General features: G+C 39.0%; 1 protein-coding gene across 1 annotated transcript in view; it reads right to left on the bottom strand.

The window, feature by feature from the left end:
* ACSS3 (acyl-CoA synthetase short chain family member 3) overlaps positions 1–15,922 on the bottom strand; it is a 97,859-nt gene that overhangs the window by 6,465 nt on the left and 75,472 nt on the right. The window contains exon 11 of the mRNA XM_075725971.1: positions 14,301–14,364. Within this exon, the coding sequence (XP_075582086.1) occupies positions 14,301–14,364 (64 nt within the window). The remainder of the gene's footprint in view (positions 1–14,300; positions 14,365–15,922) is intronic.

Genomic DNA, 15,922 nt, shown 5'->3' with positions numbered 1-15,922 from the left:
AAAAAGAGCAGAGTGAAGTAGTTAGAAAGACAGATATAATGAGTACAACTCATGCTTTCCATTCAGACTTTATATTCAGATAAATAATCATTGGCTATACAATCAGAAACCAGTTCTGTTTAATAATATGCTGATAACAGATCAAAAAGACCCTTTATTTGCTGTGGTCACATGCATATAGCTCTGAACTGTATCCAGACTATACCTTTTCTAGAACATAAGCATCTCTGGCATTCATTAAAATAATGTCTGGTCTAGTAAACACTATATACTGTACTATAAATATGTTATCAGCCTTCAGCTTTCAACATTTCTGAGGATGAAGTATCTGTCAGAAATGTGTGCATATATGCTATGATACAGACCACTTCATTATTACAGGTATCTCTTTCTCTAACACACATACACACTCACACATGTATAGACATACGACCTGAATTATCAGATGCACAGATCTTCAGTTTCTGTAAAAAGATATAACTCAAATTACTTCAGTCATAAGAATCTGAATAAAAATGCTGTTCTTTTTTTATTTAAACTGTGCATAATATTATTGGAATTACTGGAGGAGTTCTTTGAAAGTATATTGATAAAAGTTGCTATTAGAACTTTCTAAAATAACTGGACTTTTTTTTTTTTTTAAGAAGTGAAGATGCAAAATTTTGGATTGCTTTATTAGTTGAGATTTCAATGCAAACAACACACCCATTCTTCAGTCAAGGATATGGACATGACAAAATATGGGATATTTCACATACATATCTGCTGGAAGAAGAGAAGCTACAGTAGTCTCAGCTAACAAAGAAGTGGTTGGTTTTTCCTTCAAAGCTCTGATAGGGATAAACACAGCTTACCTGAACTGCCTAAGAGATAACATATTCAGACATACCAATACAAGTTCTATAAAGCTTAACCCTAGTAACAGAGAGAGAACACGCAAGCAAGCATATTTATACAGATAAAACCATACATGCCTCATACAGATTTTACTACCATATGCCTACATTCCTAACCAGTAATTTTTTAGCCGGGGGTATTTTATTTTCTACTCTGATAGTGCCCCTTTGACACCAAAAGGCAACATCTGTAGCAGTGAAACACCCCTCTGCAGCATAGCAACACTGACATCATTACAAGTCTCCTGTAATGTTCAGGTCACAAGAACAGGTGCTACCAGCTCAGTGACATGCACATTTCTAACATTACATTGACAAAAAGAATAATTATATATATATATTTACCTAAATATGATATAAATAGTACAAGCTACATTGAAAAGGTCAAATCATCTAGTAATGGTTCGAATCCATGATTTTTTACAATCCCAGGTTTTTTTCAGTTTAATTCAGCTAAATTAGCGTAATAGAATATACTACTATAAATATTACTACTTTCTCTGAGTGTTCTGGCTCAACACATCCTATAAATCTCTTTCCCTGAAAGTATGGTTAAGGTAAGGCCAGAAATGCCAAGACACTTCCCAGGTAGTCACGCAGGCTTCAGCAGGGCAGGCTGGCTTGTGCCCATCTGGAGGGAATTCACTGGCCTATTTTAAGCCTTTCAAGCCTAGTAAGCATCCTTGTGATACACAGTCATGACCTATAGAGTATTTGCCTTGAAAAACATAAATTAGAAAAATAATATATTGATCCCAGTGTTTGTGTATGTATGAATTTAAAACAAAAATCTTCTGGTTAGATTCAAGAAAAAACACTAGGGAATGGTAGTTACTATGGTTGTTGCCTGGTTGCTAATAGCATAGCAATTCATAACAGCCTCAGCCATTGTAAATTTTACACTTTAAATTTATTTAACAGTCTGAAACATCCTTGTGATGGGAGACAAAGGAAAATTCATATTGACAAAGTCCTTAATTTCTCCACAGCTCCATTCAGTGCTTTGCAGTTTGTCATTAAATAGAAGAATCAATTTTACTGCTGAAATCAGAAAAAACATTTTCCTTTCTGTAACTGTACTTGTTTAGAAATCTAAACACAGAAGTATGCAACTTATCACCAAAAATATAATCCTTGCTCCCACCATCTGGGGTTTTCGGGGCTTTTTTTTTGTTTCTTTGCTTTTCTTGTGGTTGTTTTTTTTTTAAACAGCAAATTGCAACGATAAGTACATCCACAGTGCATATTTCATGAGTCTATGGAAACCACACTGCTAAACTACTGGCTACCACAGGTATCTACATAGCTCAAATACAGCACAATACAGACACAATCTGAAAATGTGCCCCATGGCTTTCTGTCCTGGTTTCGGCAGGGATAGAGTTAATTTTCTTCCTAGTAGCTGACATAGTGCTGTGTTTTGGATTTAGCAGGAGAATAACACACTGATGTTTTAGTTGTTGCTAGGTAGTGCTTACACTAGTCAAGGATTTCTTCAGCTTCCCATGCTCTGCCAGGTGCGCAAGAAACTGGGAGGGGGCACAGCCAGAATAGTTGATCCAAACTGGCCAAAGGGCTATTCCATACCATATGATGTCATGCTCAGTATAGAAACTGGGGGGGTTGGCCGGGAGGCAGCAATCGGTGCTTGGGGACTGGCTGGCCGTCAGTTGGCAGGTGGTGAGTGGTTGCATCACTCATTTTTCCTGGGTTTTGTTCCTCTGGTTGTTTTTTTCACCATTTTTTAAAATATTATTACCACTACTATGACGACTACTACTATTACTATTATTATTTCAATTATTACACTGTTCTTATCTCAACCCATGAGTTTTCTTACTTTTACCCTTCCTATTCTCTCCCCCATCCCACCGGGGGAGAAGAGTGAGCGAGCGGCTGCCTGGTGCTTAGTTGGCGGCTGGGGTTAAGACACGACACTTTCTGTAAAAGATTACTTGCAGTTAGAACTCCATTCCATCTACTAAGCAAAAACTGAATGCCATCTTCCATGTGTCCATCTTTCAGGCAAAATAATTCCAGAGTAATGGGCACATACAATTCTTCCATGATAGTAAAGTTCTTAGCATCATGACTGACTAGAATTTCTAGGTGTTGTACAAACACAAATAATCAATACAATTAATAAAGGTAGGATTCAGGTTGCCAGAACATAATTACTTGTATTAGAATTTTGCCAGGACATCAGGATTAAAATGCCCAGAGCCAAAAATACCTCCATCCCACTACTGTCAGTGGGAATGCTGCCATGAATTCCAAAGGGAGCACAACTGGATCTTAACTGTGTGAAAGGAGCCAGAAGAGAGAAAATCAGATAGTCAGAAAATAACAGCATTCTGAAAGCCAACATCTCTTCCTGTCCTCAACCCCTCCATAAAAAAGGAACATTTTTAGATTTTGGCTTTGGGTCTGTTCTCCCTAGGAAACATAACACACACCTAGAAAAGTTCTAAATTTAAAAACTGTTACCTCTTTGTCCAAACACTGAGTTGATACCCAAGGCCTTTTGGGGTTACTTTTATTAAGAGGATATATTGAGCAAAAAATGCCAGCTATGCATAAGTAAGCATGATTGCCCCAGACACGACCCTGCTTTCCTTCCACAAGCGACAGGAGCACAGAAGTCCAAGACAGAAGCGGGTAGGTTCCTTCATCATCATTTCCACAATATACAAAGAAGTTGCTTTGTTTGGTTTCTCTTTGGGAGGTATTTCGTGTATTTCTCTGTTAACTTCTCTCTCTCTCTCATCCTGCATACCAAGCCACAAAACAGCCAGTGTTGAGCCTTTGCATCTGCTATCAGTTTAAGGATAAGCCCTCCCTTACACTATTCTTGCTTGGATTTTTCATATGGTCATAACTCTGGCAGCGTCTTCTATCTCATCATTGCTTCTTCCTTCTGGAGAGGACAGTCACAAGCTCCTACAAATACAAATTCAAGACAAGCTTGCCAGCTTTTTCTAAAATATGAATGTGTTACCAGCTATATTGGATCACGCTAACTACAGTCAACTCATCCCATTTAACTAGCAAAGAATAGGCACAGTTTCAAACCCGAGTCCAGGTTCAAGCCAAAAACCTATACTGAGCTGAATCAAAGCACCTGAACTTGAGAAAAGTTTACCTTTGGATTTCAAACTTCAAAAAAGATGTATAGATCTGAATGTTGATCTCACTCATGCCAATTTTTCACAGAATTTTACAGCAGGAGTACAAATGATACTATTCCCCGTTTACTCCAGTGAAATTAAGGTGATAATTGCAGAACTACAGGAATACAGATCCAGGCCCATTTCTCACTTCAAGGTTGAATACATTTAGAACAGCATCAGGAAAACTAGGTAAACTGTGTAAATTAATTATGTAAATTATATGGGTTCATTTTACAAAGATTCTCTCTAGTTGCATTTTACAAAGATAAGGTAATTTCGTTATAAAGTGGAGAAACTAAGACAGATTAGGTGAGCTTCACAGCATCACAGAAAAACTCTGAACTGCTCTCACAGTAACTGTTTTCTGCTAGAGAATTTTAAATGATAAACATTATCTGGTTTTTTAAGCATTGTTTTACAGTTCATTTATTTTTCATACAACGGTGACTGACCTTACACAGAACAGCCCACCTTTAGCTTAGCCCAAGAAAATCTGACTCCATGTGTCACATCCTTTCAGGATGCCACTCATCAAAATGATGTAAGATTCCTTGTTGATGGAACAAAGCAATTATAGACACAGCACTCAAAAGATAATTTACAGAGAAAAGCAGATTTCTGAAAGTACAAATGAAAGTCAAAAACTATTAGAGATGCTACCTTGCTGAGTTTCAGAAAAGACATCTTTTTATTTTATGGTAGACAATGGTACTCACAGGCTGTTCATTACAGCCAGTCAAAGCAAGTATAAGCCATTGTTAAATGAGTTTGGGCTTGTGAATGGAGCTAAATCATCTTGACTGGCAGCTATATTATTACTCAGCATTTATGTAGTGCTGTGCATAAACATCACTCTTAAAATTTTTGATTGCAAGTTCAAAAGCCATCTGGAATCCAGAAGCTTTTTCAGATACAAGGAACAGCAAGACTGGAAAAAGGGTGGAGAAGGGGCAAGAGAAGAGAGAGCATTTCGAACATTCACCAGTCTGCATGAAATATTCCTTTAATTAGCTGAAAGAGCTCACAAAAGTAGTTGGTTCCAGTGTGGATTTTGCAGAAAAAAATCCTATAGTTTAGTGGAGAAGAGAGAAGGCATCAAAACCTAGTGAAAGTGCTTGGAAAAGCTTAATAGTAAAGCAAGTTCAAATGCTACTCACATGTACTCAGCCAGAAATCTGTTAGAAAACCCATCTTTGGCCAAACTACTCCCACATTGAAAGTCCTACTCATTGTTTCACTTGTAAAGGGAAAAGACAAAGCCGATAAAAAAAACATGTGGGAGGCTGGCAGAGAGAGAAATCTTTCGCACAGATTCATCATGATCATCTAATCTAACCACCCATAAAGGATGTCACCTACTACATCCTGTCTCAAGCCTGTAACTTTTGGTTAAATGACAGTGTATCTTTGAGATTGGATATCCAGGTTTGACCTAGAGGTGTCAAAGAAAGCCACCATATTCCCAAGAATTTGTTCCAATTGTTTAATACTTTCACTGTTAAAATAATGTGGTTTACTTCTCATCTGGATATATCTAGCTTCAGCTTCCAATCTCCTTATGCTAGATTAAATAGCAGAGATGTCTTTGACCTGTGGGTATTTCCTGACTTTGATAAAGTCCTCACTTAACTGATCTTGGATAAACTACATACCACAAGTTAAACTGTAAGTTTCTTTAAGCCAAGCTTTCCAGCACTCAAGTCTCTCTCATTCATATCTTCTCCAAAACCCAGCCAGATTCTCAATAGCATTTTGAAATACAGGCATAAGAACTGAACATAATGCATTAATGGTTTTACTAACATCAATACACAGATAATAATAATAGCTCCTTTTCAGTTTCCCTACTGAATAACAAGGGATCATATTGCTTGCTTAGTTACACTAGCAGCTACATTTCATTCAAAGATCTTGTGTATTCAGAGGTTTATTCCACTGTAACATAAAAAGCTCCTTTGAAAGTCACTGCTTTCTAGGGTACAGTCCTTCATCTTATAAATCTAGCAAATTTTCTCTGTTCCTAGGTGTATGACCTTTACTTACAAGAATGCATTGCAAGTCGTCTATGGAGGATGACACACTTTCTTTACACGGTTCTACAAGCAACACTTTTCTCCCTCCAGCAATCTTCCTTGAGGGCAGCCACTCAGACGGGTCTGTAACGTGTCCTCTGTTGGGTTGCCTTTCATTTTCTGCTACCTTCCGTAATTTTTTAATTTGCTTATTTCATATTTTAAAAATTAATAGGAAAACATTAAACAACACTTCCAAAATGGCAAAGCACATCATTAAAATGACAAAAAATAAAAACAGCTCAAGGAATGGAGATACAGCTTAATCCCCTTCAGACGCTCTAGAAAAATCACATGTGAGAGAGACATTTCTTGGAGTGTCTAAGTACTTGAATTTGGGGGATTATTACATTCATAGAAGGACATTTCAGAATACTGAGTATTGTTTTTTACCATTGGATCAAGTTTAATGATAAAAGAATATATTCTTTTAAAAGCACAGAATGGCAATAGTGTCACACACACAAAAAAAGAACTGACAACATTCACTACTGAGACACTATGTAATTATAGGCTCTTCAGTGGCTATTTTGGCATCTCAGGTAGCTTCTATCTAACTGTCTTTGTTCTGAGCTAAGGCCATACCCCTCTCTTGGCTTCAGATGGAGTCTTCCCTTGCTTTCACTATCTAAAAACACTGCCATTGCCTCCCAGGCTCCTTTTCTTCCTGGGAAGAAGAAGAGCACAAACAAGAGCTGTGACCTTTCTCATGTGTGTATCCCAAGTTAGAATGTCCATATGTTGATCCATCAAGTCTAGTCTTACAAGATTTTTCTTTATTTAGTTTAATGGGATACCGAGGTACTACAGTGTGCTGCAAAAGATTACATCTTTTTCTTTCTCTTTTCTTCCCTTTAATCTCTTTTGGTTAGCATTTCTATTGTGCATCTTAATGATTACATTCCTGGCTTCAGGTTGCTTCACGCTTCCACATAGGTACTGGTGGGGTTTTTTAATGCATTGTAAGAAATATTAAATGAGTAAGCTTTTTGCTGAACATCTATTTGCTCTCTAAATACTGTATGAAGATTGAACACAGTGCCATGAATAGTGAAATTGTGAATAGGTTGCTTACTTCTGAACAAACATCTCTTCCACTAGAGGATATTAACTTCATGGTATTTGCTTCAAAAGTTCTGTCACACTTCTATTCAGCTAACTTAAAATTTAAAATTATAAAAAGCTGTAAATTTATCATGACCCTTTCTTTATAAAAACTCATGAATAAATATTATTTTTCAATGCTTTACACTCTTATAGCACTGCACATAAAGTTTTACATTATTTTACTCTGTATAAAGTGGTGCATCATCATTTGAATCATTTTAACTATTGACAGAACATTATAATTTTTCTTCCTCTTCCTCCACTAATCCCAAATTCATGAAAAAAAACCCACAACATTAATGGTCTGCAGAGCTTCTCACGCAGTCACTATTCTTAAATGCAATTTAACCAATGCAACCGAAGAATTTCAGAATCGCTGTATGATATAACTACATTGTCTCACCCCTTTCTGAATATGGAACCGAAATATTTATGTGATTTTGTGCAGTGGAGATCAGTAAAACAAATTTGTAAATACTTATACTGTAAACCTCCATTACTATGGCACAAAATTAACTATACAAACACTAGAGGAAGTGTAACTAGGATCTAGCAGGAAATTTACTGGCAGGCATTACTCTCTAGATAGAATGAGTATAAGGCAAATGTAGTCCTCTTGCTGTTGTGGATGAACATAAAGAATAATGCTAACTAATGAGACAGGGCTGACAATTGCTTCATAAAATAAACATAATGGGTTTGCAATCTTTATAATGTACAAGAGCAAAACTGAGTTTCCCACTGCACTGGAATTTAAATGGGATTTCTCTTTGCTAATCTTCCTTATAAGAACAGACAACTTTGAAAATTCTCAAGACTAATTATGATTACATATATACACACGCACATTTTCAAGTGTGTAATAATTACAGGCAGGTCAGAACAATGCAAGCAAAGTGTGTCACTAAATCAGACTGGTCTTGCTAATGGAAATGGAGGTCATTACTGCTATCATTTTCACTTCACAATAAATCCCCCGTTAATTATCTTTCATGTCCGAAAATTCTAGCTCCAAAAAATGTAAATTTAGAAACAATTCATACAAGCTCACCCTCATGAGCTGCAGTCGTCTTCATTTTCCCTTGTCTTTTCATCATAGATGTTGTGACATTGCATTTGGTTACTTTATCCTGAAAGACTTGTGAAGTCAAAAAGATTATTGCATTGTCCAGGTAAATTAGCCTATAGGAGTGTTCTTGTCAGCAAAAGTCTTTCCAAAGAGCACAGATGATGGTTATATGAAAAAAAACCAGGTATCGGTTGGCGGATGAATAAAGAAAAGAACATACTTGGGGCAGAAAGGTGGAGTAATTAGGTGTAAGAATTAGCTTTCTAAAGTATTTGACTCCTGCAGGATAATATTAAAGTTTTAAAATCTGTTGTAAGAATAGATATTTTAAATACTATACTTACGAGCACTGCAGGCCTCAAGCAGCCCCAACAGTCTTTACTGGGAGTTAGACTGGAAAACCAAGAGCAGCAGCATACCACTTTTGCACAGCTGCTATTGTAAGCAGTGTGTGGCCATTCTCCTCTCTGAGAAATACTGAAGAATATTTCTCAACTCACACATGCTTGCAGACAAAGCAAACACCTGTGGTTTTTCCTAAAATGGTACACCATTTTTGCTGCGGAGTGCATCACAGAGTAATAGTCAAAACTATCCTGACCCCCCTATTTTCTTCTAGCTGCACGGGGACATGTCCCTGGGGTGACAAACAAGCACTGCCAGTAACAAGGATCATCCCTACTATTTTTAAGGGGTCTGTATATGTAGAAACCTGCTGAAGAAATGAAGAGAGGAAAGGCTTCTTTGCAAGAGGACTTTATGAAAACTAGCCCTATTCAAAAAATGAAAAAAGTTTTACAGCTAAATAACTGCTTAGCTGAATGAAACAGAAGATAGAAAATGCGATGCCTTAACCTAATGGCCACAGATTTTTATGACCAAAAAAACCAACTGAACACTGCAGCAAATTGTCTTACCAGAATGAAACGTGGAGCAAAATGTTAAGACACTGCGAACCATAATATCCTAAAACCAACTTCTGTTAACAGTCCAAAGATTCAAATGTTGGAAGTGTTAAAAAAAAAATCCACAATCGGACTCCTAAAGCTCATCAATACCTTTGCCTTGTTTTCTTGGGTTTTTTTTTTTTTTTTTGTTAAGCTGCAGAATGAATTTTAAGAGATCCTATTGTCTCAAAAGATTAAGTCAGAAAAAGGCTGGAAGAGAAAGAGGGGTGATAGTTAACCTACCTCAGAATCAGTTTCATAACAACTATGTTAATGATACAATGCAATTCCTTTGTCCCCTACTCTCCCCCCTATTTCAGAATGGATATTAAATAAATATGGACATGATAAAATAATAGTGTCTCTGTGCCACTACTCTTTCTTGAGTGATCCAATGCAAAAAAAACCCAACCCAAACCAAAACAAAAATACCCCCTTTTTCCCTATCAATTTATTTGACTGCAGCAGAAGTCAAGCTGGGCAAGATAAAATAAAACAAACAACAACAAAATCAATATATGAACACATTTGTAATCCCTTAAGACAAATGCCTAAACGTGGGGCCACATTAGAGAAGACAAATTCTGGCTTTGAGTTTGATAATAACCCCAAACAGGATCTTCTAACATGGCAATATCCACTCCTGTCAGGCACTTAAAGATAGTAATGACTCAGAAATGCATGCACATGTCTACCAACATTACCTGTTAGTAGATATAATTCAGCTTGTTTGGCAGAGTTGCTAAGGATGGACTTCATTTTACTTCGCTTTTGGTAGATAACACTAAGCACCTACCCTAAGCTAGCTGTGTCACCCCTGCAGTCAGTAGAGAGACATGAGCACATCTGGAAGGCGATTTATTCCATCCTACCTGAATGCCTGAGACAGCTAGGATCAATTTTCTTACAAAATACCTTTCTCTCCCTCCACTGATTATAAGCCTACATTTTATTATGGCATCAGGCATTACAGAGGTGAGAGCTTTGAAAGATAGCCCTCCACTCTGTCCTGGGTTACTGATACTGCAAACCACAGCCTACTAAAGGCTGGAGCAATTTTAATTATTCACACTCCACAATGGAATGAATGCACAATCTTACATGTGTCACAGGAAAACAACATCTAAATATGAGTCTGCTGATTCAGGGGGGATCGTGTGTGCACTTAAACACATGCCCGTGTGTCCTGGTGGCTTAGCCTAAGATGCTGAAAATTAGGCAGGGTATAGACTTCATCCTGAAAACACACGTCTGTGTCACACAGTACAATAACTTCATGTGATACTATCTTAATCTGCACAGCGGTCTAGTTACATTAGATCAGTAGCACAGCTGAGCAAAAACCCTCCACACCTCGGCAACTCCGATTCCCAGGCAAGCACTATGCAGCCAGCCAGCCCGCGTTTTCAGCGCTGCCTTCCTGCAGCATGCTCCAGTGCCTGCAGCTCTTATGTGTCTCATCTCCAGCTCACACGGCCACTGCCTCAATCCTCAGCTAACTTCTCTCTTTAGCAACTCATCAAAATTGGTACACCTGTCCCAATGTTTTGGCATGTGAAAAAATTTAAATTTACTGAAAGTTAATGCTAATTTTTTTATTTCCTTCCATTCATCTAAGCAAGCAATGAAGAACCTGAGTTACCACAACTCTCCTAAATTTTACCACCACAGAAGTGGATGAATGCATTTCTTTTCGGACTTGCATTTGCTGGCAGTTAGGAAGTGTTCAGAACTGAAGTATGTTCTATGGCTGAAAACAGAGGGGGTTACAGCTAACACGTCAATCACAAAGTAGGTATCTGTGGTGGTACATCTCCCCCCGACCCTGTATTTCTGTTCTGTTTTTCCCCTTTACTTCAGCTGCTTTACAGCCTCAGGAATTCCAGGCTGCAGCTTTTGTGTAGCGAGTTGGTCAGTTAAGCGCCCCTTAATTGTACTAGAAACTCCTACATGGCTGGAGCAGAGAGCAGCCCTGTCCTTACCAAGATTCATATTATGGCTAACGAGGGGAGCAAGAACAGCTACCCCTGACAGCCTCGAAACAGGGTGGTATCATCATTGCTGGAATTCCAACAACAAGCCGACCCGAATTGTGGCTCGGATGGAAATTTACTGGTGATGAAAGTCAATCATCTCACAATCCTATAAACGGCAGTCCTAAGTGAGGCCCTTTGAGCTCTCCTGGACCGCCGCGGGCCGCACCAGCATCTCCCTCTGATCGAAATGTCTCTCGGAGTCAGCGAAAACTAGCAGATTCCGAAAGTCTGCTGCCACCAGAACTCCATTGCCGGAGATCGACAACGGAGCCTGGGCTGCTGATATTCTTCACTCCTCGAGATTCTACTCTCGCCCGTTGAGAAATGCCAAGGCATTAGACGTGAGTGTTTCACTAAACTCGAGGGGAATTTTTAACAGGTATACTATTTTCATATAGGCATTTATAGTTGTAATTGTGCATGCATGAATCAATTTAAGTAGTTTTGTAGATGTATGATTTAATTTTAAAAGGAGTTTTATATTGCTGTACTATTCTTATAGCATTACTCTCCTAAACCGTTGACCAAGTCTGAGACTAAGAGTGGGCCCAGCCACACCCAGGCTCCTTTCTGAGAAGGAGTTTAGAAAGCAAGGGGGTCCACTCTGAACCTTGTGACTCAACGGGAGGGTTTCTGTATCCCCTACATACAATTTCTCTTTCTCTCTCATACAATCCAATTTCCTTTATATATTTTTCCTATGTACTAGATATACGTATATGCATATACATACATTATTACCCTTATCCGTATAAACCGTTGACCAAGTCTGAGACTAGGACTAGACCTAGCCGCACCTAGGCTCCTCTCTGAGAAGAAGTTTAGAAAGCAAGGGGGTCTAGTCTAAACCTCGTGACTCAACGGGAGGGCCCCCCACCTTGCCTTTATTCCATATATACGCAATGCTTTTATGAATCATTTTAACTCGTTGTGATTTAATTCTTTTATGTGCTTCTATGTAGTAATAGAGTGAACCTTGCCATCTTCGAATCTGTAACTAAGTCAGTTTTGATCAATTTTGTCTAATCACTTTATTAATCATTGATGATTGAGTGCTATTGAAAATATAATCAAATTCTGCAATTCGCTACAAGTAAATTCTAACTTTTACTAAACCAAACTGTGTAAAGTCACTCATTCATAGTGAATTGACATAATCAGCAGGATTCACAGACCTGCATTTGTGACAGTATCTGTCTAAGGAAAACTCCATTTGCCTAAAAGCCTGACAGAGCTGGCACAGGCTGCAGGGAGCAGCAGCCTGTCGAGCTTTACAGAAGTAAGGAAAGGTTCTGGCAACAGTGCAATGGCAGAAGGTAAGATAAGAGAAATGTAATTGATGTTCACAGTGTTATCTAAACAGAGGCTCCTTTATCTAAGCAAAGGTGCTAAGAGGGATGTACTTTCAAAAAGAATATTAAAGTTTATGGAACTCAGCAAGTTTGCAGATGACACCAAGCTGAGTGGTGCAGTTGAGACGCCGGAAGGACGAGATGTCACCCAAAGGGACCTGGGCAAGCTGGAGAAGTGGGCCTGTGTGAACCTCATGAGGTTCAACAAGGCCAAGTGCAAGGTCCTGCACCTGGGACGGGGCAACCCCCGATATCAATACAGGCTGGGGGATGAAGGGATTGAGAGCAGCCCTGCGCAGAAGGACTTGGGGGTACTGGTGGGTGAAAAGCTGGACATGAGCCGGCAATGTGCGCTTGCAGCCCAGAAAGCCAACCGTATCCTGGGCTGCATCAAAAGCAGCGTGGCCAGCAGGTCGAGGGAGGTGATTCTGCCCCTCTGCTCTGCTCTGGTGAGACCTCACCTGGAGCACTGCGTCCAGCTCTGGGGCCCTCAGCACAAGACGGACATGGACCTGTTGGAGCGGGTCCAGAGGAGGGCCACCAAAATGATCCGAGGGCTGGAGCACCTCTCCTACGAGGCCAGGCTGAGAGAGTTGGGGTTGTTCAGCCTGGAGAAGAGAAGGCTGCGGGGAGACCTTATTGCGGCCTTCCAGTAGTTAAAGGGGGCCTATAGGAAGGATGGGGACAATCTTTTTAGCAAGGCCTGTTGTGACAGGACAAGGAGTAATGGTTTTAAACTAAAGGAGGATAGATTTAGACTGGATAGAAGGAAGAATTTTTTTACAATGAGGGTGGTGAAGCACCGGAACAGGTTGCCCGGAGAGGCAGTGGAGGCCCCATCCCTAGAAACATTCCAGGTGAGGTTGGATGGACTCTGAGCAACCTGATGGAGTTAAAGCTGTCCCTGCTCACTGCAGGGGGGTTGGGCTGGATGATCTCTAAAGGACCCTTCCAACCCAAAGCATTCTATGATTCCATGATTCTATGAACTCATCTGACAGGACTCTGGTAAATGGCACTAAAATCACCTACCTGACGCACAGCAGGGTTTTTTTCTTTCTTTTAAAATTTTATTCCTGGAGTCTTTTCCTGTATATATTTTGTCCAAGTACCACCATAACTGAACACCATTTCATGCAAAGCACACTCAGAGACATCTTGCTGTTTTTACAGAGATCAGAGAACACATATTCTCCCTCTAGGGATGTGCATCAATTGGGATTAGGTAACAGTGAAAGAGGAGACAGCATCACACCAGTAAGCCAAAGCATGTCAACCTGCACTGCTGTACTATTTCACTAAACTAAAAGATAACACAGTGAAGAGTATCTTCTCAGTATCTTGCTTACGCACCCCAATAGGAAGGCTTAATCCTGTGCCAACAGGCTGGTAATTAAGAAAATAGTAAATTTTGCTGTAGTCTAAGAAAAAAACCAGCAATCCACACTCATTCACTCACACAATTTCATCTGCAATTTTTCAACATTAATGGACATAAAAAGTTCTGGCAGTTTGGCATCAATATCAGAGACAGCCATGCTTTTCAACCCTCATTACTTCAATCATTGTTATATATATAAAAACTTCAGTCAAAAGACAATCAACCCATGTAGGAAGCTTCTCTTAACTGTAAGATACTTAGTTGGCTTACTTTACCACAATATTTCCTAAAGTCTTCGCCTTCACTGGTTCCTTATTTTCATCCAGAACCATCACTGCAAAAAAGTAATATAGGAAGAGAATTCCTGTCAAGTAGTGTATTTTTAGCTGGAGGACAGTGTCTTTCTTCATGGATATCAACTTATGTCACACTTCAGAATGGCAATACACAAAGCAACAAAAGGAATTAAGTAATTTGGGAGTTCCAAACCAGATTAATCTCAGGACCTTATTAACATTCAGCCTTAAGTAAAAAAAGTCTTAAATAATACTCCTGCTTTGGGAGCAGAAATAGCTCAAAGTCAGAAAGGGAAAAATATAGAACTGAAAATTAAAAGACACCTTCATACTGGAAATTCTAAACTTCCAAATAGCAAAGGACCCTTCAGATACATGAAAGATCCAAGAAAAAGTGTGCAGGTAACATGAGTGAGAAATAGCAACTAAGATTACTGGAGGCTAACGCAGTTAATGTGAGAAATATTATTAGCAGTAAATAAGCATGTCTGGTTTCCAAAGGCTCTCAGGAGACCCAGAAAGATGCTCCCCAGCTGACAAGGCTTATTCTAGTCTAGCACAAAGAGGTAAAGTAACTTGTGAACTACCCAAAGCCACACAGCAGGGTAATGCTAGACTGCAGCAAAGAATCCAGACTTCCCAACAGAAGCCTTTTCCCTGGATGACACTGGCCCATCACCTTCAGTGAAAGCATCATACCCTGGTACTGAGGTTTCTGAGGAAAAACACATGAAATAGTGTCTTTGTGTAGTCATCTGGGAAATCTGCTGCAACTGCCCATTCCATCTGTAGGTGTGGGCATAAGGAAGGAGTGACAGATATCAACTGGGCCTATGATAAATGGAATTAAACAAAGTGAAATGACTAAACCATGGAAAAGCAGGGAGGAAAGGTTTTGACAGACTGGGCTGACATGGATTTAAAAACATGCTTTTTGAAGCCTGCCCAAGCAAAGCAAGCAATGTTCAGCTGGATCTAAATTACTACAAATAATCTTGCATTTTTTATTAAAAAGTTCCAGAGGAAATGGGGAAAAGATGACAGACTTCTGACTAAAACCCTGCTAAGACTCTTATGAGTAATATCATATCCTATCTGCCCAAAGAACACCAACATCTGTAATTTCCTATTTCTGGCTGAAGCCACTCCTTCAAAGAGGATGGTAATTTTTAAGTAACTGAAGAGTCTGCTGAAAGCAATGTCTCAGAACATAGACACAAGCAAATCTACAATGCCAGTTTTACAAATCAGTGACTTGGAAGGAGTAACTGAGATAGGAAATCAAACAGATGAATGGAAACACAGAAGACACTTATGAAAAACAGCAAGAATGGCATAAATAAAACGCATTTATAATCTGTAAACACATTTTTTTTCTCAGATGCTGTAAGGACGTGTAAGAACATAGTATCGTTAGATTTGCAGAATTTAGGCTCTGAACACACAATGAAAAAGACCCACTCACACGTAGCTTTCAAAGCTTTTTCTCCTATTTTTTCATATTTTTATTATACTAAAGTTTTATTATACTAATCAGTTTATTGTAACTATTTTATCAAGGTAGCAATTCCAGCATTTATTCTCCTCCTTGCAAGC

The sequence above is a fragment of the Pelecanus crispus genome, chromosome 1 (assembly GCF_030463565.1).
Source record: "Pelecanus crispus isolate bPelCri1 chromosome 1, bPelCri1.pri, whole genome shotgun sequence".
NCBI lineage: Eukaryota > Metazoa > Chordata > Aves > Pelecaniformes > Pelecanidae > Pelecanus > Pelecanus crispus.
The sequence above is the reverse complement of the archived record's forward strand: the minus strand, read 5'-3'. Positions and strand labels throughout refer to the sequence as shown.